General features: G+C 37.1%; 1 protein-coding gene across 1 annotated transcript in view; it reads right to left on the reverse strand.

Annotated features, from left to right (window-relative positions):
• LOC149771921 (ras-related protein Rab-4B) overlaps positions 1–2,818 on the reverse strand; it is a 33,883-nt gene extending 31,065 nt beyond the window's left edge. The window contains exon 1 of the mRNA XM_089948087.1: positions 2,748–2,818. Coding sequence (XP_089804213.1) covers positions 2,748–2,763 — 16 coding nt within the window. The 5' untranslated portion in view covers positions 2,764–2,818. The remainder of the gene's footprint in view (positions 1–2,747) is intronic.
• Positions 2,819–21,066: the final 18,248 nt, after the last annotated feature.

The raw sequence follows: 21,066 nt of genomic DNA on the forward strand, positions 1-21,066 counted from the left end.
TGAATTCCCCGTCTGTCTCTGCTTTCTCATCACACCTGAATGGGCACTTGTGAGCCCAGTATTTAACAGCATTCATTCTGCATAGCTTATCTTCTGCATTATATATCTGTATTCTTCTAACAGCACAAATCCTGAAATATATATTCTCCAGCCATGCTTGTAAATGGCAACAAGACTTTTAGCAACAATTCTTATTTTGAAGAATACAAAACAGGAGCCATAGTTTTGTATTAAGGTTTTCTGATTAATTTAAATTAATTTTCACATTATAATCTGCTTTAAGAACCACATAATCTTATGCTAATTAGCATGTGTGTGGGTGTGATTTGGATTTTTAACATAGTTTTAACAATTTATAAGTCATATCACTACAATGTCTGCAGTGTGGCAGTTAATAGTGGTGTCTAGCAATGAGGCATCATGCTGCAGATATGTAGCATGATGTCCCACCCAGTAACATTATCCCAACACCAGGCCGTCCAGTCCTAAAACTATCCTCTTATTGCTGAGTGCCTAGCGAGGCAGCTGTTAGTATAATTTTTATATTGCAGGATCGGACAATTAATGTTACTAATAAGAAGAAACCATTTGTATATGATTTTGTGAATCTTGCATTCTAATGGCAACAATTTGACCAGATCACACCCATTCTCAGAAACTTTTCTCTTTGTTTTGATGGATTACACCTTCCAAGATGTATGGTCTATACAGTAACTGAAAACTGCTTCAGCCAGAGAGTATTTATATTTGAGGTTTTACATTGATACCATACAGGGTCATTTGCAGTACCATGTGCAAAAGTGGTATAACAGCAAACAGTTCAGTTTAAAAACTGCTTCCTCAGAAGCAAATTTGTGGTTAAAAAGTTTTTAAAATGTCAGGATAAAAAGGATGTAACAACACATTTCGTGATCTACAAATTAAAACCAAGTGACATAATTCCACCCAATTGCATGGTAATTAGTTTATTGCAACAGCTTCATCTGCATAAAGTAGTGCAAGTTTCCTGTGTCACTTGCCACATCATTTTTGATATTTAGACATTTATGATGGGGTGTAGGGTCAGAGCCAACTGCCTATTGAAAAGTTGGAATTCAGCAGTTCAGTTGAGTAATTAGTCAGATTTATAGCTAGTTTTACAAAATTCAACGTAACAATGCCAATAAATGGCAAGAGATATTAAGCAAACTAAACAGATCTTGAAAAAAATTAGTAAAGTTCAACATTTTAAAAAAAATAAGCTGTATGTAGAAGAGAAACAACAACGAATAGGATGTAATGTGTTTAAAACATCTTGTTTATGGGGGACCACTTTGGTGGCCCAGTGGTTAGAGCGTCCGCCTAGGATGTGGGAGGTCGTGGGTTTGATCCCCAGCTGAGTCATACCAAAGACTTACAGAAATGGTACTTACAGCTGCCTCACTTGGCACTCAGCATTATGATGTTAGTGTTAGGACTGGTCGGCCTGGTGTCAGAATAATGTGACTGGGTTGGGTACCATGCTACATGTCTGCGGCATGATGCCCCAGTGCTAGACATCATTATAAACTGCCACACTGTAGACATCGTAGCGATATGACTGAAAAAGTGTTAAAGCTATGTTAAAAATCCAAATCACACACACACACACACACGCTCCTGTTTATGGGTGCAAAGAAACAAGTGGTAACTGCCATCAACAGTGTCCATGTTTAGCTGTTGTGCGGACGACCACAAGTCTTTAATCATGCTAGTTTTTATAGGTTTCGGGAAAGGAATAAATCTAATTCCTCCATATATACGATCTTGATATTGACTGTTAGAATTACAAAGCCCCCTTTTAACGCCATTTCACCTTTATCGATCAAACAACTTTCACCATTATTGATCCAAAAATCGACAAAACATGATACAATAACCAATTCATTATCGCGACAGTCAGCTTGTCAGAAGGAAATGGCGGACATAAACAGTGCATGGAGTTGTGTCTAATTTACGCTCGCTGATTGATAAGTGGCAATAGGTCAATTTCCTATAAACGGTAAAAACTGGTTTTCATCAGTTTGTGTAACAGTGAAAATAAAAGTACTGCAGTATAGAAAATAATCACTGTAAATGATAGATTAATTTTCTGATCAGTCTTATTACATAAATGAAGAAAATGGGGAAAATAGTGTCTGATATAACGGCACGCTGAATGTAATTCAAATGGAAGAGAGATTGGATTATGGGGTATGAAATGAAATCTTAACGGTAGGCCTCTAAAGTAAAATGAAGACAATGGTGTAATGCTGATGAATTTCTATAAATGTCCGATATTTCCATTGATGTCCTGGGCCGAAACGTCCATGTACCAGGTGGGGCAAAATGTCCATTGAAGTGGGGCGAAATGTCCTGGGCTGAAACGTCCATACTTCGAAAATTAGAAATACTTTCAGAGATTGTTGTGAACACTAATGGTAACATAACTATTTTTGGAGTAGCTGACGCTTGTTACTGATCGACTGTTACTTACTCCTAACTGGTAGTGTGGTGGGGTACGTGTCGTCTTCATGTCTTAATGACTGTCCTACAATGAAAGACGTTGATCCTAATATGTATGATTATACATAGCAGTATCGAAGTCTTGCATTTTAGGACTACCCCACCCGTTTTTCTGAAATATCCTTTGAAAATCTCTCATAAGAACAACGTTTGACGACATTAAAATCTTCTGTATTTCACATCCAATTATGAAAATGCATGTAAAGTATCTTCAGTCTGTTTACCGTATGTTTCTGACATTCTTTTTAGCCGTATGATCACAGTGTTATCATCTGTCTCGACTTCCTGATCATCTGCTAAAGGTCAAGGTTGCTCTGAGGAACAAACTATGACTGTCGGTAGCGGACAATCGAATCTCATTGAAGACCGCCAAGTCGAGACATTGCTAAAATCATTATGTGTATGTTCTGTTCTTTGCGCCTCTCTGTGTTTCAAGTCGTCATCTTATACGGTGATAGTTAATGTACTGCAGTACAAAGTTTACACTGATGATTTATTTAGTGTCTGATCAAGTTTGAATTAAATTTAATTGATGTATACGTTTGCCGTATATTTAATTGATTTAATCTTAAAATTAAAGTTGATTTATAGTCAGTGAAAAAAGACAACTATATTGTGATGTTTATCTACTAAAAAGATTACAGATTAAAAAAGAAATATATTGGTAGTCTTGGACCAGTAATATTATGTTTTTACACCTCGTATATGTATACTAAGAACATTAAAAATTAAAACTAAAACTGCAAAACAAGCTAGGCCTTTTCAGATCATTAAAAACTAACTGACTACAATAAGTTTTGTTTAACACACTTCTGACATATTACATTAAATATCAACACTAAAATGACTGGACCATATTGATATTTAAAATAGAACTATCGTAATACATTTCGAGGCATTCAAATGCCAATTTATCTATTCATAAATTACTCGAAAATGTCACTGGACCATTCTGATTCTAGGAATACTCATACATTCAAAAATGACACGACCAGTCAATTATCAAGACATTTTGTGGATACAAAATGATTAATATATTTTCTTGATGAATGATTAAGAATGGCAAAAAGTTACGGTGTATTACATTAAACAGTTTTCGGATAGGTGATATACGGTGAGTTTTTCATGAACATAATAATATCGGTGTAATTTAATGGGATCAAAATGTGGTAAAAATAAAAGATAAATAGTACTTCAACGTTTCAGACAAGATGCAGATTTATAGATTACTATAAATAATAATATAATTAAAAACGGTAACATAAAACTCGAAAGTGAAGTGGTTAGGACAGAGCAGTTTGAGCAAGAAATGCATCACGTATTTGATGTGGGTAAATACACAAATTTGTATTCAGCTATGTTTACAGTACTCTTATCTTACCTGTTGAGGCTCTAATAAACAGTAACAAAAGAAAGAGTAAAAACAACAGTTTTGAAAAATTTAACAAATAATTTATTTCCCTGGAGAAACAATCCAAAACTGAAAAAATAAGAACTTACGGTTTTAAGAATCAAATAAAAATATAATCCAAGAATAATCCATGAATTAAATTTTAGAAGTCCTAGTAATGAAATGTTCATATGAATTCAAGTTAGAGTAGCGACGAAAAATCCAAAATGGAAGGGGAAGACGTATACTGTAGTCAGTATAGCGCTGTAGTGTCTATAGTTCTTTATTATTCCACAGACAATAATATTCCGGTGTTTGAATTTCCGAATAAAATTCAAATAAATGTCTTTGTCCAAGAATTATGTATGAACACTCAAACATTTTCAGGAAAAAGAATTAATCTTTTAGAATCCAAATAATTTGAATAAAAATTAAAATGTAACTCCAAACTGGTCACAAACAAACACTTTTCCAGTGTCCAGTGTAAAAGCCCAAACTGAGAAATAACTCTCCAAACATCACTATTAAATCTGACTACTGCGCAATTTCGGAAAACCCAAAATTGCAAAATAGAGGCTGTTTACATCTAAAATCACGATTTCCCAGTATGACCTTAATAAAAACCAATCATTTTACTCCGAGAATAAATAAAAATAGAAAGTTGTTTACTTGTCTCATTGATTTCTGAATCAAGGTCGAGAACTAAGTCATAAATAGAAACAGTGTTTCTATTATTAGGTGTTTATGAAAAGAGTCAGGTCAAACTGAATTTTCGGGAAAATGTCAAAACAAAATTACATTACTTTGACATGTAATGAAATTAAAAATAAAAAGATTTGGAAACTTACAAACAATGAAATTAAATCAAATATAAATTGAATCGAATATACATAACACTCCCCCCCCCCCCGAAAAAGAAAGATTTATATGATAAAGCGTTCTTTTTACCATCAATTAATTATACATGAGGTTAAAAAGAACTCTTATAAATTATACAAAGTGTACATTAAATAATACATTTCTATACACGGGAAAGTGCATCTGCTATTAAATTATCTTTCCCCTTGAAGTGCCTGAAGTCAATATCATATTCCTGTAACAACAAGCTCTACCTTAGTAGTCTTTGATTTTTATTTTTCATCTTGCCATGAAAGTAAGGGGGTTGAGGTCACTGAACACAATAATCGAAGGAGGAGCTGAACTAATGTTGTTGTTGTTATAGGGTTTAACGCCATTTTTTAGCACAAGATAGGCTATACATGGCGGCCAGTATTAATGGTGGAGGAAGAACCCGGGAAAACCCCGGAAAGAACCACCGACCTACGAGAAGCTACCGGCAAGCTTTCTCACATATCCACATTGGCCGAGCCCGAGACTCGAACACAAGCAGACAGAGGTGAGATGGCAGTGATCCGTGACAGAGAGCGCTTTAGACCACTCGGCCACTCGGGGCCCCCTGAACTAATGTAAGCTTCAAAATGTTGTAATGCCAATACCAAAGCCAAACATTCCTTCTCGATTGTTGAATAATTTCTTTGCTGCTTATTTAATTTCTTAGAAAAATAGCACAATGGATGATCAATACCATTTTCGTCTTCTTGAATCAAACTGCTCCAACCCAAACATCACTTGCATCAACAGACAGTTTAAATGATTGGCTGAAATTTGGAGCTGTAAGAACTGGTGCGCTTTTAAGGATGGCTTTTAACTTGTCAAAAGCCTCCTGACATTTTCAATCAAAAGGAACTTGTTTCTCTTACTCAATAAGTTTGTCAGAGGTTCAGCAATTATATAAAAATTGAAACAAAATTTCCGATAGTATCCAGCCATACCTAAAAAAAATCGCATCAGTTGCTCTATATTAACAGGTACAGGGAATTCAAAATAGAATTGACCTTAGCATCTATAGGTTTATTTTGTCTAAGTCCAACGATATGTCCTCGAAAAATTACACTAGCACGACAGAACTTTCTTTTGGATAAAATAATTGTCAAACTTGCATCTGTGAGTCTGTCAAAGAATTTCAGAATTGTTGCTAAATGTTCTTTCCAGGTGTCGTTGTAGATGATGACGTCATCGATGTAAGCATCACAATTGTCTGGTTGGTTGGCATCCGTTAGTCTCGAGAGACGATGGAAGTTCGCCCATGAGAGATGTCCCTGTTGGTGGTTGTGCAGCGTTTGCTGTGGCTTTGTAGCCCAACACGGGAGTGGCAGTCCTTGCTGCACTTGAAGGTTGAGTCTCGTGTGGGTTGGAGCTGCTTCTTCTTCCTCTGCAATCGCTTTTCACCAGCTAGCAAGCGTAGCTTGTCCTCGCCGGCTTTAGCTCTAGACCAGTGATCAGAGCAAGTCGCCAGCTGGACCTGTCTAGAGAAAGCTCTTCCCATGTGTCGACATCGATGTCAAGGGCTTTCATGTCGCTCTTGCAGACATCCTTGAAGCGGAGATGTGGCCGACCAATTGACCTTTTGCCAGAGGCAAGTTTCGAATAAAGAATGTCTTTGGGGATCAGTTCGTCATCCATCCGACGTACATGGTCCAGCGATATGATGCGACGTTGGCGGAGGAGTGTGGCCATGCTGGGAATCTTGGCACGTTCAAGCACCTCGTTGTTTGTTACTCTATTGCTCCAGGTGATCCCGATTATGCGTCAGAGGCATCGCATGCGAAAGACGCTCAGTCTTTTCTCTTGTGAGGCGTACAGGGTCCAGGTTTCACTGGCGTACAGGAGAATGTTTATCACGCAGGCACGGTACACGGAGATCTTAGTGTTCAGGGTCAGCATGCTAATGTTCCACACTATCTGCGACAACCTGGAGAGAGTTTTTGATGCCTTTCCAATCCGCTTGTTGAGCTCAGCATCGAGCGAGATGTTGTTGGTGATGGTAGAGCCGAGGTACGTGAACTGACTGACTAACTCAAGTTTGTAGTTGTTGATGATGATGCCTGGGGAGTCCGGGTCCTGAGCCATCACGTTTTTTTCTTTAGGCTGATGGTCAACCCAAACTCATCGCATGCTTTAGCAAAGCGGTCCATCAGGTTTTGTAGCTCAGCTTCTGTGTGAGTGGCTAGAGCAGCATCGTCTGCGAAGAGTATGTCCCTGATGGTTGCTTCACGTACTTTGCTCTTTGCCTTCAGTCGTGCCAGGTTGAACAGTCTGCCGTCTGATCGCGTGTGCAGGTAGATTCCTTCTGTGGACGTCCCAAAGGCGTGCTTGAGCAGGACAGCGAAGAAGATGCCGAACAGCGTGGGGGCAAGGATGTATTCCCTGTTACACTCCGCTGCGGATGTCGAAGGGATCGGACGTTGAGCCATCGTACGCACTGTGTCTTTCATGTCATCGTGGAAGGACTGGATCACGGTTAGCAGCTTTGGAGGACATCCAATCTTCGCCAGGATTGTGAAGAGTCCGCCTCTGCTGACCAGATCGAACACCTTGATGAGGTCTATAAAGGCCAGGAAGAGGGGTCTGCGTTGTTCTCTGCATTTCTCCTGCAGTTGCATGACTGAGAAGATCATGTCGATTGTGGACCTCTCTGCGCGGAACCCGCACTGCGACTCTGGATACACTCAGTCAGGATGTGTCTGCAGTCTGCTCAGGATGACGTGTGAGAAGACGTTACCCACAATGCTGAAAAGGGATAATGCCCCTGTAGTTGTTGCAGTCGCTTCTGTCGCCCTTGTTCTTGTACAGGGTTACGATGTTGGCGTCTCATATCCTGAGGCACTGCACCCTCATCACAGCACTGGCAGAGGAGGTCGTGCAGGTGTATGAGTAGCATGCTGCAGCCGCACTTGATGACTTCTGCTGTGATGCCATCCTTCCTGAGGCTTTATCTAAGGACAGTTTCTCTAAGGCCTTCTTTAGTTCGGCTACAGTAGGTCTCTAAGAGATGCTGCCCGTTCTCATTCGTCTTCCCAACGCCAAACGTGCCAAGACAGGAAGGCCAAGAGTCGGCACCCACTCCAGCGTTGAAGTCTCCCAGTAATATCAAGTTCTCTTCCCTGGGAATTTTGTAGACGAGCGAGTCTAACTCGTCGTAGAACTCATCCTTGGTATCTGCGGTGGCGCTTTGTGTGGAAGCTTAAATGCTGATCAGGTTGACAGACCCGGTTGTGGTGTGAAGGCAGAAGGATAGAAGTCTTCCGTTTCCTTGTTGGCAGGGTTCTATCATCCCCAGCAGAGTGTTCCTGACGGCGAATCCAACAATAAACTCTCTTTCCTTGCCAGAAGAACGTGTAGTTCTTTTCTCTGAGGGACCCGAAATCTGGTAGCCGTGTCTCCTGTAGTGAGGCGATGTCAACCTGGAGTCTTGCAAGTTCGTCGTTGATGACTGAAGTCTTTCGAACATCGCTGATTGTCTGGAGGTCATCTGAGAGCCCAGTCAGCATGGTCCGGACATTCCAGATACCTAGCTTGAGTATTGGATGTTTCCTTTTTGGTTTTCTTTTGTTATTTATTGGTGCAGTAGTTGCAGTCCGCTTGTCAAGCACTCGCGTACCCTAAGCCTTACGCACCCAGCAAGGCAGCTGAACTGTGGCGGGACGGCACCTTATTGGTTGGGGGCTGCCCAGCTTGAGGCGGGCGATAGCTGTCCAGTGAGACCTATTGGTCTCTTCCACAGTCGGAAGCAACCCCTGGCGTCTGACTATACGCCAATTGAGCGGTCACGTATAACCGATAAACTGCTACTTCCAGTGTTGTGTCGACGCTGTGGAGCGAAGCTGGAGTGTCCTCTCCGGGGTGAAAGCCTGGACAGGGAGATATGGAGAATCATCTGTTGCCGATGCAGCTGATTCCCATCTCCACGCAGCTGATGTATCCAAGGGAAAGGACAAGCTGATACGTCATGGTACCAGCTACGTCGCAGAAGTTGCCGAGATGACACTGAAGCAATGCAAAGTCGCCTTAGGGACTCCGTCTCCGGATTTTCTGTTGGGGCTTACTCCATTAGCCTTTCCCATGTAAGGGTATAGTCGCAAGACATCGAAGGTTTGAAATCGGAGTTAACTTTCTCCTAGATGGGCGACAATCCAACGTTAACGAGCCCTATCTGCCCGAAGAGTCTGGTTTTATGGCGACAGAAACTCACCTGTCATGCCTTCTCCAGTCAGTTTAAACAGGTTCCGCCACTCGTGAAGGACTGGAGCTGGATTTGGTTGTCAGAAACTCTATCAGACGCAAGCCATTGGGGGATTTCCAAGGGAAGTGGGTGCTTATCTCCCACAACCCCCTCCCCCCCCCCCGACGATAACAACCTTTGGAAGCCATCACAATTGTCTAGACCAGAGGTAATCATATTCATGAGACGTTCAAAAGTACTTGGCGACTCTTTCATCCCAAACGGCATTACTTTACATTGATATAGTCCACCTGGAGTCACGAATACCGAAATTTCATTTGCCCTTTCCGTTAGATGGAATTTGACAAAATCCTTTTAGAGGGTCAAATTTGGTGACATACTTGGCATTTCCGATCTTGTCAATACAGTCATCGATTCTTGGCAATGAAAATGAATCTGTTTTTGTCACACTATTCACCTTCATATAATCAGTGCACATACGTAAAGTTTTATCTGATTTTAGAACAAGTAGGCACGGTGAACTCCGGTCAATTTTACTGAGCTCTATAAAATCATTCTCCAGCAAATAATTAATTTTATTTTTCAAGTATTACTATTTGAGAGTGTTCATCCTGTACGGGTGTTGTTTCACAGGTTTGGAATTTACAATTTCAACGTCATGGAAAATTGTGTTCGATCTTATAGGAACATAAAAAATAAGTGCTTATATTCAAATAATAACTGTTTGAGCTCATTTCTTTCTTGCTCTTGCAAATGTGAAAGTTTCTGGTCCAGATCTTTCACAATTTCTGAATTCCGAAGATTTGTCACTCCAATATAGCAGAATCCGGTGATATTCCTTCACATAAATCTTCACTGAGTGGGGCAGGTACAACTAAATTAATTGCATGTTTAACCTGGCTTTCTATTTCAATATACTGATACTCCTATAATTTAGCTTTCTATTTCAATATACTGATACTCCTATAATTTATTTAGATCCCAGGTGCATTAAATTCCAAATTCAAGCATAACTGACTGGAAAGTTTCAGACCTAAAATATGACCCTTGACCCAATTGGACAGAGTTGGGAAGGCCAAATTGAGTTAAAAAAAACTTTATCAAAGCTTTCACTATTGTTTTAGATTTAATATTCCTCAAAGGAATTGTTTGTGGAAGCCTTGTTGACGCACACATTATGGTCAACAGGTATTGGTTACCTGACTTGGTCTTAGGAAAGGGACCAACACAATATACCATAATTCTACTAAATGGTTCGTCAAAGGCAGGATTAGGTTGTAGTTAAGCCTTAGGTATCTTCTGATTGGGTTGTCCTACCATTTTACAAGTGTGTGTGTGTGTGTGTGTGTGTGTGATTTGGATTTTTAACGTAGCTTTAACGATTTTTCAGTCATATCGCTACAATGTCTGTAGCGTGGAAGTTTATAGTGATGTCTAGCACTGGGGGCATCATACCGCAGACATGTAGCATGGTGTCCCACCCAGTCACATTATCCTGACACCAGGTCGACCACTCCTAATATTAACCTTTTAATGCTGAACGACAAGCGAGGCAGCTGTTAGTACCATTTTTGTAAGTGTTTGGTATGACTCAGCCGGAGGTCGAACCCACGACCTCCGGCATCCGAGGCGGACGCTCTAACCAATAGGCCACCGGAGCGGTTCCATTTCACAAGTATGACAAGATCTACAGTATTTACAAACATCACATTTGATTTTTGGTCAATACAAGTGAGTCAAGATCTTGTGATAAGTCTTATTAATCCCTAAATGACCAGCCAAAGAAGTTTCATGGGCCAGACTAAGTATTTCCTGTCTGGAAGATTTTGAAACTACAATTTGATAGTTCACTGACCAACCGTCAACAGCAGGTACCTCTTGAGGTCTCCATTTTCTCATAAGAATTCTATTTTTAATGAAATAAAAGAGAGGAATTTCATTAGCTTCAGTTTCACTAATGGCCCTTTGAAACAAACAGGAGATCTCTGGATCTTTTTCCTGTTCGACGACAAGTGATTGTCGTTTGTCATCCTGATTAGAAAAAAGAAAATGAGTGGTTAAAAGAGGATAACTGATCAATACCTTCTGATTAATCCAAACATGGAGCGAAAGTGACCTCATCAAAAGCCTGACCAATACATGTGTCAGCTAAAGGAAGACTTTCCTTATCAACTTCATTCTCAAGACGTTTCTTTGCCATAGCTCTGGTAAATGCACAAGCTGGGAATAAATCAGGAATTCTTTTTCAGTTGGATCGACTTTCTGATCCAAACAAAGCTTGTCAGTTACAAGCGGACTAACCACAACCTTGTCTCTTGCTAGGTCGTTGCCTAGTAACAAATGAATGCCCTCAACGGATAAATTGGATACTGTTCCGACTGTCACTGGTCCTGAGACTAAGTCTGATGACAAATTTTCGCAATGGAGAAGAACATTAACAAAGCCGCACTCTACTCCCTGAATAAGAACACTCTCATTAGAAGAAGACTTTTCAGAAAAAGGCAAAGTCCCTGACAATAAAAGACTCTTTGAAACTAATGTGTCCCTTAAAATTTTAATAGGGATAGGATTGGCCATGTCACCCGAGAGTGATATAGAACCCTATATGAATGGTTTGTTATTCTCCATAATAAAGTCAGACTGGGGTTTATTAGACCCAACAAATGTATTGCTTTCAATACATGACCGTGACATTGACATCTTAGAAATAAGAGCATTTGGAATAGGTCTGTCTTGATTCTGATGCCTATTTTTCAATTTGTAGCAATCAGAAATAACGTGTCCTTTCTTCTTGCAATAGGTACACGTAGGAAGAGACAAGGATCTTGAATCAAACTTCTCTGAAGCTTGATTTTTAGAAGTTGTGCCAGTCTGAGATTTAGTAGGGCTTGTATTATGCTGAAATACTTTTCTGCCAGAAGTCTGTTGAGTGGAAGTCTTTTTTACAAGAGGAATTTTATGAGTTAAAGAATAGTCATCAGCAGCACGAGCAGCATTTTCAAAGGTTTCGATCTTATGCTCGTTAAGATAAGTCTTAATATCACTATGGACACAGTTCTTGAACTCTTCAAGTAATATATGTTGTTTGAGACTTTCATAATCTTGATCAACTTTCTTGGCTAAGTACCATTTATCAAATAACTGCTATTTTCTCTTGCAAATTCGACATGAGTTTGTCCAGCTTCTTTTTTTATAGTTTCTGAATTTTTGCCGATAAGCTTCAGGGACTAAGTCATAACCCTCTAAGATGCATTCCTTAACGTATCATGGTCACCACTTTGATGAACTGTCATTGAATTGTAAATATCACTAGCCTTACCAGTGAGTACACATTGTAATAACTGAGTCGAATGCTCCCTTGGCCATTTTAAATTTTCAGCAACTTTTTCAAAACGAGTAAAATATTTGTCTACTTCTCTTTCTCTGAACGGGGGCACTAACCTAATATTCTTTGCAACATCAAAACTTAAATTTGTATTTGAAGTGGGAATGTGCTTTTCACTTGCCATCCCGATTTCTTTTATTCTACATCGATATTATTTATTCTTCCCTTTCACTTTGCATCCGCATCCGTCTCTCCCTCTCCTCTTTCTCCGACTGTAAATGCATTTCCTCTTTCTCTTTCTCCGACTGTAATGCATTTGCTCTTTCTGTAACTGTATCTTTTTGGTAACTGCATTTGTCATTCTCTCTCTCTTTCTTCCGATTATAAATGCATTTGATTTTCTTTCTCTCTTTCCTGTCTCTATCTCCTCTTTCTCAAAGTGTAACTGCATTTGTTTTTCTTCTTTTTGTAATAACATTTGTTCTTTCTGTTTTTCCAATTTCATTTGTTCTTTCTCTTTCTCCAATTGCAACTGCAAGTGCATTTCTTTTTCTTCTTTATCTTTTTGAAGTTCCAGCTTCCTTAACTTCAATTCCATCTTGTATTTTACTTACTGATCGAAACCAAATCACTTTTATCAATAACATTCTTTTATACCAAGTACTGGACTACACTATTTTGTATTCCTTGCTTCGTTAAGGAAGCCTTACATCAGAAAGATCATATTTTCTGACAAATTTAATCAATTCATCTCTTTTGAAAATTCTAATTGTTCCTGGGTAGGACTTGAAAGAAAGATTTCCACTTTTGATGACATTTTAGAAAAAGCTTCCTGATTTCACTAATGATTTCTAAAACTAGGGGTATTCAAATTTAAAAGCAAAACAATGTTTTGTTTTCTGAAATATTTAGCCAAAATTCAAATATTCAAGGACGAGGCCCCAATTCTTATGTTACGTGTTTAGGCTCTAATAAAAAGTAACAAAAGAAAAAGTGAAAACAACAAGCTTTGAAAAATTTAACAAATAATTTATTTCCCTGGAGAAATAATGTAAAAATGAAAAAATAAGAACTTACTGTTTTAAGAACCAAATCCAAATATAATCGAAGAATAACCCACGAATAAAATTTGAGAAGTCCTAGCAATGAAATTCTCATAGGAATTCAAGTTCGAGTCCCGACGAAAAATCTAAAATGGAAGAGGATGACGTATACTGTAGTCAGTATAACGCTGTAGTGTCTACAGTTCTTTGTTATTCCACAGAGAAAAATATTCCGGTGTTTGAATTTCCGAATAAACTTTAAATAAATGTCTTTGTCCAAGAATTCTGTATGAACACTCAAATATTTCCAGGAAAAAGAATTAATCTTTTAGAATCCAGATAATTTGAATAAAAATTGAACTCCAAACTGTCACAACAAAACGAACATCTTTACGTCCCAGTGTTTAGAAGCCCAACTGAGAAATATCTCTATAGATATCGGTATAAAACCTGACTACTGCGTAATTTGGGAAAACTCTGAATTGCGAAATAGAGGCTGTTTACATCCAAAATCACGTTTCCCCAGTATGACCTTAATATACATAACTGGACTACTTGAAGATCTCCTAAATATTTCCATGAAAACTGCTGCGTTCATAAGTTTACTGAGTAAAACATTTATGAGCGAAGAGTAATTTTAGGTATCTAGTTGTTTACAGACCGAAAGATTTGAAAGAGGAGGATACGGAAAACATGCTTTGCAACCAAGAGTTGTTGTATACGTCAAGGAAAATGACATATGTGTGGCACAAGGTAATCAACTAAACTGTGAAGTATCGACGCAAGATCTGGTTTTCGGATTTTGTATTTACAGTTTATATATTCATTCTTTGATGTATTAAACTCTGCCAAACCTCACTGCACATGAGACTTGTAAAGTTTAATACTGGAGGACATTGATAAATGATGAAATAAATTCTACAACAGATAATAATCAATCTACTGGCTGGCATTGCTTCTTTCGGCACATTAGTAACAGGTTAGTAGACGAGGAAACAGTTTGACTGAATACATGTTAAGGTCTAATTTAGTATGCAGTGGTTATTTGATGCAGAGGTGCAAAACATAACAACTATTGCACAGATTCTTTCGACAAAATCAGACTGTTAAAAAGTTAATGGAATTATTCGTTCTAAGGCAGCATGGTTAAATTTCATACAAAATATCCGGACTGCGTATAAAATCAAAGGTGACATTAAACTATGTTGTTGGTGGTTACGGTACCGTTTGCTATCGGGTGATATGGTTATTTAAAAAGATCAGCATCGCCAGATACATTAATACTATTGAGAAAACCAGTGACATGAATATATCTGCAGTAAACACTACCATCCAATATCAGTGTAGGAAATAACGATACTCCAAAAGCTGATGAACAGTATGTGAGAGTGAGAGTACGACAAGAAATTGCAAGCTGAGGCAGAAAATAAGTCAAAGTTAGTAAAGTTAGGTAGAGAAGATAAGAAGGATGATAATAATGATCATTTCCTGACAGATCGCATTTGTTTATTTGATACACATTAGGTGACTATATAAGAGAATTATCAGCTATATTCCAATTTTGTACGACTCGGAGAGGAAATTTGATTGATTTATAATTTGTTCGTTTTAATTACAGATTGTAAAGCCATTTATTCTAAACTGACTGTGCCTAGCTAGATTGTTGTGAAATTATTCAGGGATTTGGATATGTAGTTAATTTCATTGGATTACATGAAACAGTCAAGGACTTAAGTGATATTCATATTTCAGTACCTTAAAGTAAAACTTCTGGATATTAGAACAGTGTTTCTTGATTGGTGCTAGCACATAAGCACTTTAGAATCTTCATTCAAATTACATCGGGATCGTTTCTGAAATACTATGAAATCGATAGTACATTTAGGAAACATAGGAATTCATCTAATATTGTAATTAATTTTTAATTCTTTCACTTTGTTTGATTTTATATTTAGGGAAATAAACTTATCAAAAACTGAATGCTTGTTGGGTTTTACCATTTCTTGTTACATAGTTTAAACGCAACAATAATTGAAATCGATACTAAAGGCTTTAGGAGTTGTTTAAGTTTGCATTTAAACACATTATGAAGATGATGTATCTTTTTTTGTTTCGCATCTATACCTTCCATAAAAATGCAAATAACAAACCCACTACTGGCAAAATAAAAAAGATTGTCCAGTTGAGAACGAAACATCATGTCTAGCAGTTTTCAAAAGCCAGCTTATTACGATGTCAAATAATACTCCCATGCAATGCTGCTGCTGACGTTAACATGGAAAAATAAAATATTGCCAAGATTGCTTTAATTTTGTTAATAAACAATTCATCTTTGCCTCCTGCTGGAGCTCTACCGACAACTATTCCTTCTACATCTCATTCTAATCCTTTCACAAAATTTGCTGTTAAAGTAATGATAAACATTTCGCCTATTAATTGAATGTTCTTTGTTATTTTACTGTAATTCGATCAAGACTGAAACATGACTGTAAAGTTTGTTTGCAGCTTTTACAACACTTGTAACTATCCACATGATAACACGATTGTATTACAATAGGTAATTAAAACGTTTGTGGACTTTTTGGGGATGAGTGATTGTTATTTTAATTGTAGATTCATGTGGGTTATGATCCAAAGTGTGTTTACAGAAGACAAAAATGTGCAGTGGAACAAACACTTGAGATCAAACACAATTTCTAATTAAAAATATTTATGTAATCACAAAGAAACGTACCATAAAACATTTACACTTAAAAAAGTGGAATGCATAGTTTTGTCATTAATAAGTAGAATTGTCTTTGTGTCATGACGAGCATCGTCTGGTTGACAATATAAGCACATTATCATAGGGACACATAAGTACTCTGCAGTTCAACGGATACTCAAGCCTTATTAAATGATTTACAATCTTTATTTTACATAATCTGTGATGAGATTATTTTCAATATAGTTTGCTTGGACTGTTGGTGCCTGCAGTAGCTATAACCACATGTCTCATTGTCTTCATGGCCTATTACGATCCTTTTTTCATCGCATAGTAACCAAGATCTATTGTAAGTCATGTTGTACATTAGATCTGGGCAGATGAAAACGATGGATTTGAAGACCTTCCCATATTGAGACTTCAATATATTTAGTGCAAGCATCTAAAGATTGTCAGTAGCAAATTTATAATAGTATGATGGTCTTTTACATGCATTAATTCATGTCTAACATGACTGATTTGTCTGAATGTTCACAAGAGCACCAGAAACAAGCTAAAATACATCTTGTGGTCATGTCAATTTTATATTCTGTTGATCTTAAGGTCGATACCTTGTTGCAACAATAATTAATTTATGTCCACTATCATACAGACTATAATCAAGTATACTTCTCTAATCAAGCCAGATGCTATGATTTATCCATGTGCTCTTGTCGTTAATTAAATACTTTGTGGTTTCTGTAATCTGTTACCAGAACTGGAAACCCTGGTAATATATCTTATTTGGTAGACCTCTATAGTCGTTGAGATTTTTTATCGCTTAGTTAAACAAAATTTCTTTAAAATGTATTCTGCGAGAATCAAGTTTAAGGTTCGTTAAAGTTGTTTTGGTTGCTCTTCCTCTCCGTAACGATATATTCATAAAAAAAACCCACAACAGTTCCATTGTATTTGGCAGGTACTGATGGCTGTTAGGACTAGAGGTCTTAAAATATGTAACAAAAAGAAAGTGAAACTAATAATATAAGTAAAACCAAGAAGTGATTTTTTTCTCTACCATACAAAGTGAAAATTCAAGAGACACTCACAGTATTGTGAATTAAATACCAAACAATCATAAATGTATAACAATAGTCCGAAATATTGAATGTTCCGAATGAATTCCAAGTCTTGAATGTCCTGATAAAACACACTGATGCAGTCCAGTATGTCTCTGAATGAGTTCATAATAATCCAAAGTAGTATCGTATTCCAAACGTGAACGAGCTGTACTGATCCAAAGGTTAATGTGCGCTTGAGTAATTACCTCCAACACTTCCGAGATTTTTACAAGTGAAAAGTCAATGATATTCCAAATCTGTTACCGAAAAGAGCAAACTGTATAGATTTAGTTCCAGTATTTGGTGCATTATCTGACTCTGATCGTACCTTTCCAAGATTTTCATTCAAGATACCTTCCTCAATCCCATTTGTCGGACCCAGGTCCTAAATAAGGTAATCATCAATCTTTGTATGTCGTTCAAATGTTGTAGCCATTCAACTCAAAACGTCATAGCTTTTGTAGGATATTGTGATGTTTTATAATATATAAATTGCTTCCACTGCATTGTTATCATCTCCCATTGCATTCATATCATAAAGAAACTTCCTGGTACAATCAGTTTATTTGGACTTGGCTTTGTAATTAAAATCTTGAAAGTCTAGTAAGGCTGAAGTTTCGTATGTGTGTACGTGACAAAATGTTTTGTTGAATTAATGTTTAAATCCTTGTGATATCCTTTCCTGCCGATGAAGAGTAAGGTATCTACTATGCGTTGACATGTTTACTACTTTACCTACATAAGCGCCAGAGACGGTGAAGATTAGTCGTAGAAGGAAAATTGTGCAAAAAGTACTTTCATAGAAACTTGCAAGCAATAAATGCATTAACACCCACCACAAGTACAACGAATTCTACCTATTGATCAGATGGAAAGTCAAATCTAGTAAATGTACGCTGTTTAGGCTGTACAAGTTTAACATTGTTTTCTGGGTGGATAGAGGTTGGGATTATGCAATGTATGCGTGTTTACGGCAATATGGGTAGATGTGTCGGAATGAGTCGATGCATAAAAAGCAAAAGATTTATCCAGCTTGTTCAAAGCACAAAGTCAGGAAGCTTTGTTGTTTCAATCTTATCTTTCATTCAAGAGTCTAAACTCTGTTTTCTTTGGACTATGCAGTTTTTCGCTGTAATTTTTCCATGGGATTATTTTTTGTCAGTTCCATCTAGAGCAATTCATTTGAATAGACGGTTGCTTTCGCAGCTTTGTATTTGGGGATGTAGCTATTCTACTTGAAGGAAACACATATTGATACTGCTGTCATTTATTTTACATCCTGGCAGAAAGACTTCTTCTTTCCAATTATCAAGAACATTTATATCTTTTAGCGAATATGTACTATTCTGCAGATTAGATTCTTTCTGTCAAATTCTAATTCAATAGGAAACACTATTTTGGTTATCCTACAATCCAATGAATAAAATGATCAAAATTACTTTCAAATAATGTTATGCGTTAAATACAAACGTTGATAAAAATTGTGCACAACCTGGATTCCTTGATTTGGATTACACATTGTTCATCTAAACAGGAAACAAAACCTGATAGGCCCTAGTTAAATCCACAATTGTCAAGACTGTGAAGTAATGTAAGTGGTGTTACGTTTTAAAAGCAGTTTAGCTGAATTATTTTTCTTCTCTTTAATAGCTGAAAGTTAATCGGTTAAATTCAGTTGAATTAACCCAATCCCGGTACTTCAATATTAGAACAGTGCCCAAGTCGCAAAGTAACACACATCAAGGAATTAATTTAGTTTTCCCCTCGCAGCTGTGCTGTTACCAAATTCCTTCTTTCATGCATCTATTATAACACCCCAACACAAAACACCTGAAAAATTTCCTTGCTCAATTCATTTTGAATGTCTCTATGTTTTCGTTTCCTTTTCTTGTTAACTGATGCGAGTCATTTTATTTTCTTTGTTTAGGTTTTGAGCACATATATCTGTTGTAAACGATTTCTTATTTCAAAATCATTTGATCTGTTTTCATTCTTTTGATCTGTGGGTCTAATTTGTCAATGTCACCGTTTACCTCACCACACTATAAACCAATTCTAAATGTACATTTTCTTTAGTACCTGTTTTACCTTGTTTAACCGCAGCACGTAATTTGCTGTGAAATTCGTTTAATAAAATTTCTTTGTTTTGCTCTCACTGATCTGATTGTTTCGATCACTCACATTTGGAATGGATAAACCTTAACTTATTTTCATAGATCTTATCTTGTTCTCATGTTGATTTTGCATTAATTTTCCTCAATTGTTTGGTTATTCTTGTTAAATCATTCGTTTTCTGCAACACTAACTGTGTACTAGTTTTGGTTAATATCTTGTTAAAAATCGGTGATTTTTGCATTAATGTCACTCATTACAAATGCAATTTCTTGGGTTGTTTTGTTTTGTTCCACCATTTACATATTTCTATGATTGTACCAGTTGAGACTGCACAGTGTACCAGAAAATTGTTATTTTGTGCACGTGACTCTCCAAACACATCACTGCTTATCTGTGCGCCGCTGGTTGTAAATATTGTTGGATGAGCACACTTTCGTTTAGGGATGGGAATATGAATGTTGGTATAAAATTAGAGGAGGGTCTCTATCGATGTGAACAGTTCACGAGCTCCAAAAGCTTTCATTTTGTTCTATCAATTTATTTATATAGGTCTGTGATTTTATCGCCTCTGTCAGTAGTAGGTCCGTGAATTTATTGACAGTTTCATCTATGACTTAATATCTTTTAAATTGTTATCCTTAAAAGTCTCAAGTAATTCGTTATAAATCCGTCCTTGTAAAAAATGGACAAGTTGCCGTATCATTTAATTTAAGAGGATCAAGTAAATTTGCAATGCTCTTAATTTTTAGGTTTAAATCACTGTTGATTGTTTGTTCCAGTGTACCATTATTGTCCTCTGTCTTCTCTTACGGTTTAACAACAATTTCACTTGCTCCTCTGAAAGATATTTGTATCATCTTTTTGATATTTTCATTAACGTGCAACATTTAAAGGCGTAATATGAAAAATCAATAACTCATCGATTTTTATCGCTGATGCTGATATTCAATCTGTTCATGATATCTTTTAGATATTGTTTTTAATGATCATTACGTTTTGATGAACAAGGTTTCGGTAAAAATCATTTTCACAGGCATATATGCAAGAAAATAGGACTAAAAGTTATTAGGGTAATATTAATGTTCTTGAACTGATTGACGATGACATATAAATGGGTTGGTTTCAAAAGCTCTCTAAATTTGTCCCATACATCCCTGACTATTGACTGATAACAATTTGAGTTGTAATTGGTGATGGATAATGGTGAAAGTCTTTCTAAGAGTGAGTTTGTGTTTCAAACATTCAACAACTATACTGCCTTCTTTGTTATACGCCAGCCATAATGAAGAACATACACCCGTCTGTTACTAAGCTTGTTTCTGCACAATAACTCTAGTTTTGCAGCTTCAACAGTTACCAAACATTTTGGTTGTATTTCGCTTCGGACAGAAAAGAACATTATCGATTTTAGGATGACAAGGTCAGTGACTGAAAGAAGAAAATAGTTTCTGTTGCAAGATGCTAGTTATAAATAATATACCTAAACCAAAGTATGTGGATGGTTTTCACCTTGGGTAAGAAGAAAACATGTCGACTTTACGTCAAAATGTCGAAGATCAAGTCATTCAAAGAAATAAAAGATTTGAGGATTATTATTTCACTTCTCAACCATGATCCTTCAAAATGGCTTACACGTTGGACAAGAAAGAAGCCTATCGATTTCAAGGTCAGAAGGGTCAAGGTCAAGGTCACTTTGGTTTAAGAAAGAAACATCGATTTTGAGTAAAACCCTAAAGTATAAAAATGGGATATTGATTGGAGTATTGAAAGATCAAATGTCAAG

The sequence above is a fragment of the Sinohyriopsis cumingii genome, unplaced genomic scaffold (assembly GCF_028554795.1).
Source record: "Sinohyriopsis cumingii isolate HCF-2022 unplaced genomic scaffold, ASM2855479v2 utg001591l, whole genome shotgun sequence".
Lineage (NCBI taxonomy): Eukaryota > Metazoa > Mollusca > Bivalvia > Unionida > Unionidae > Sinohyriopsis > Sinohyriopsis cumingii.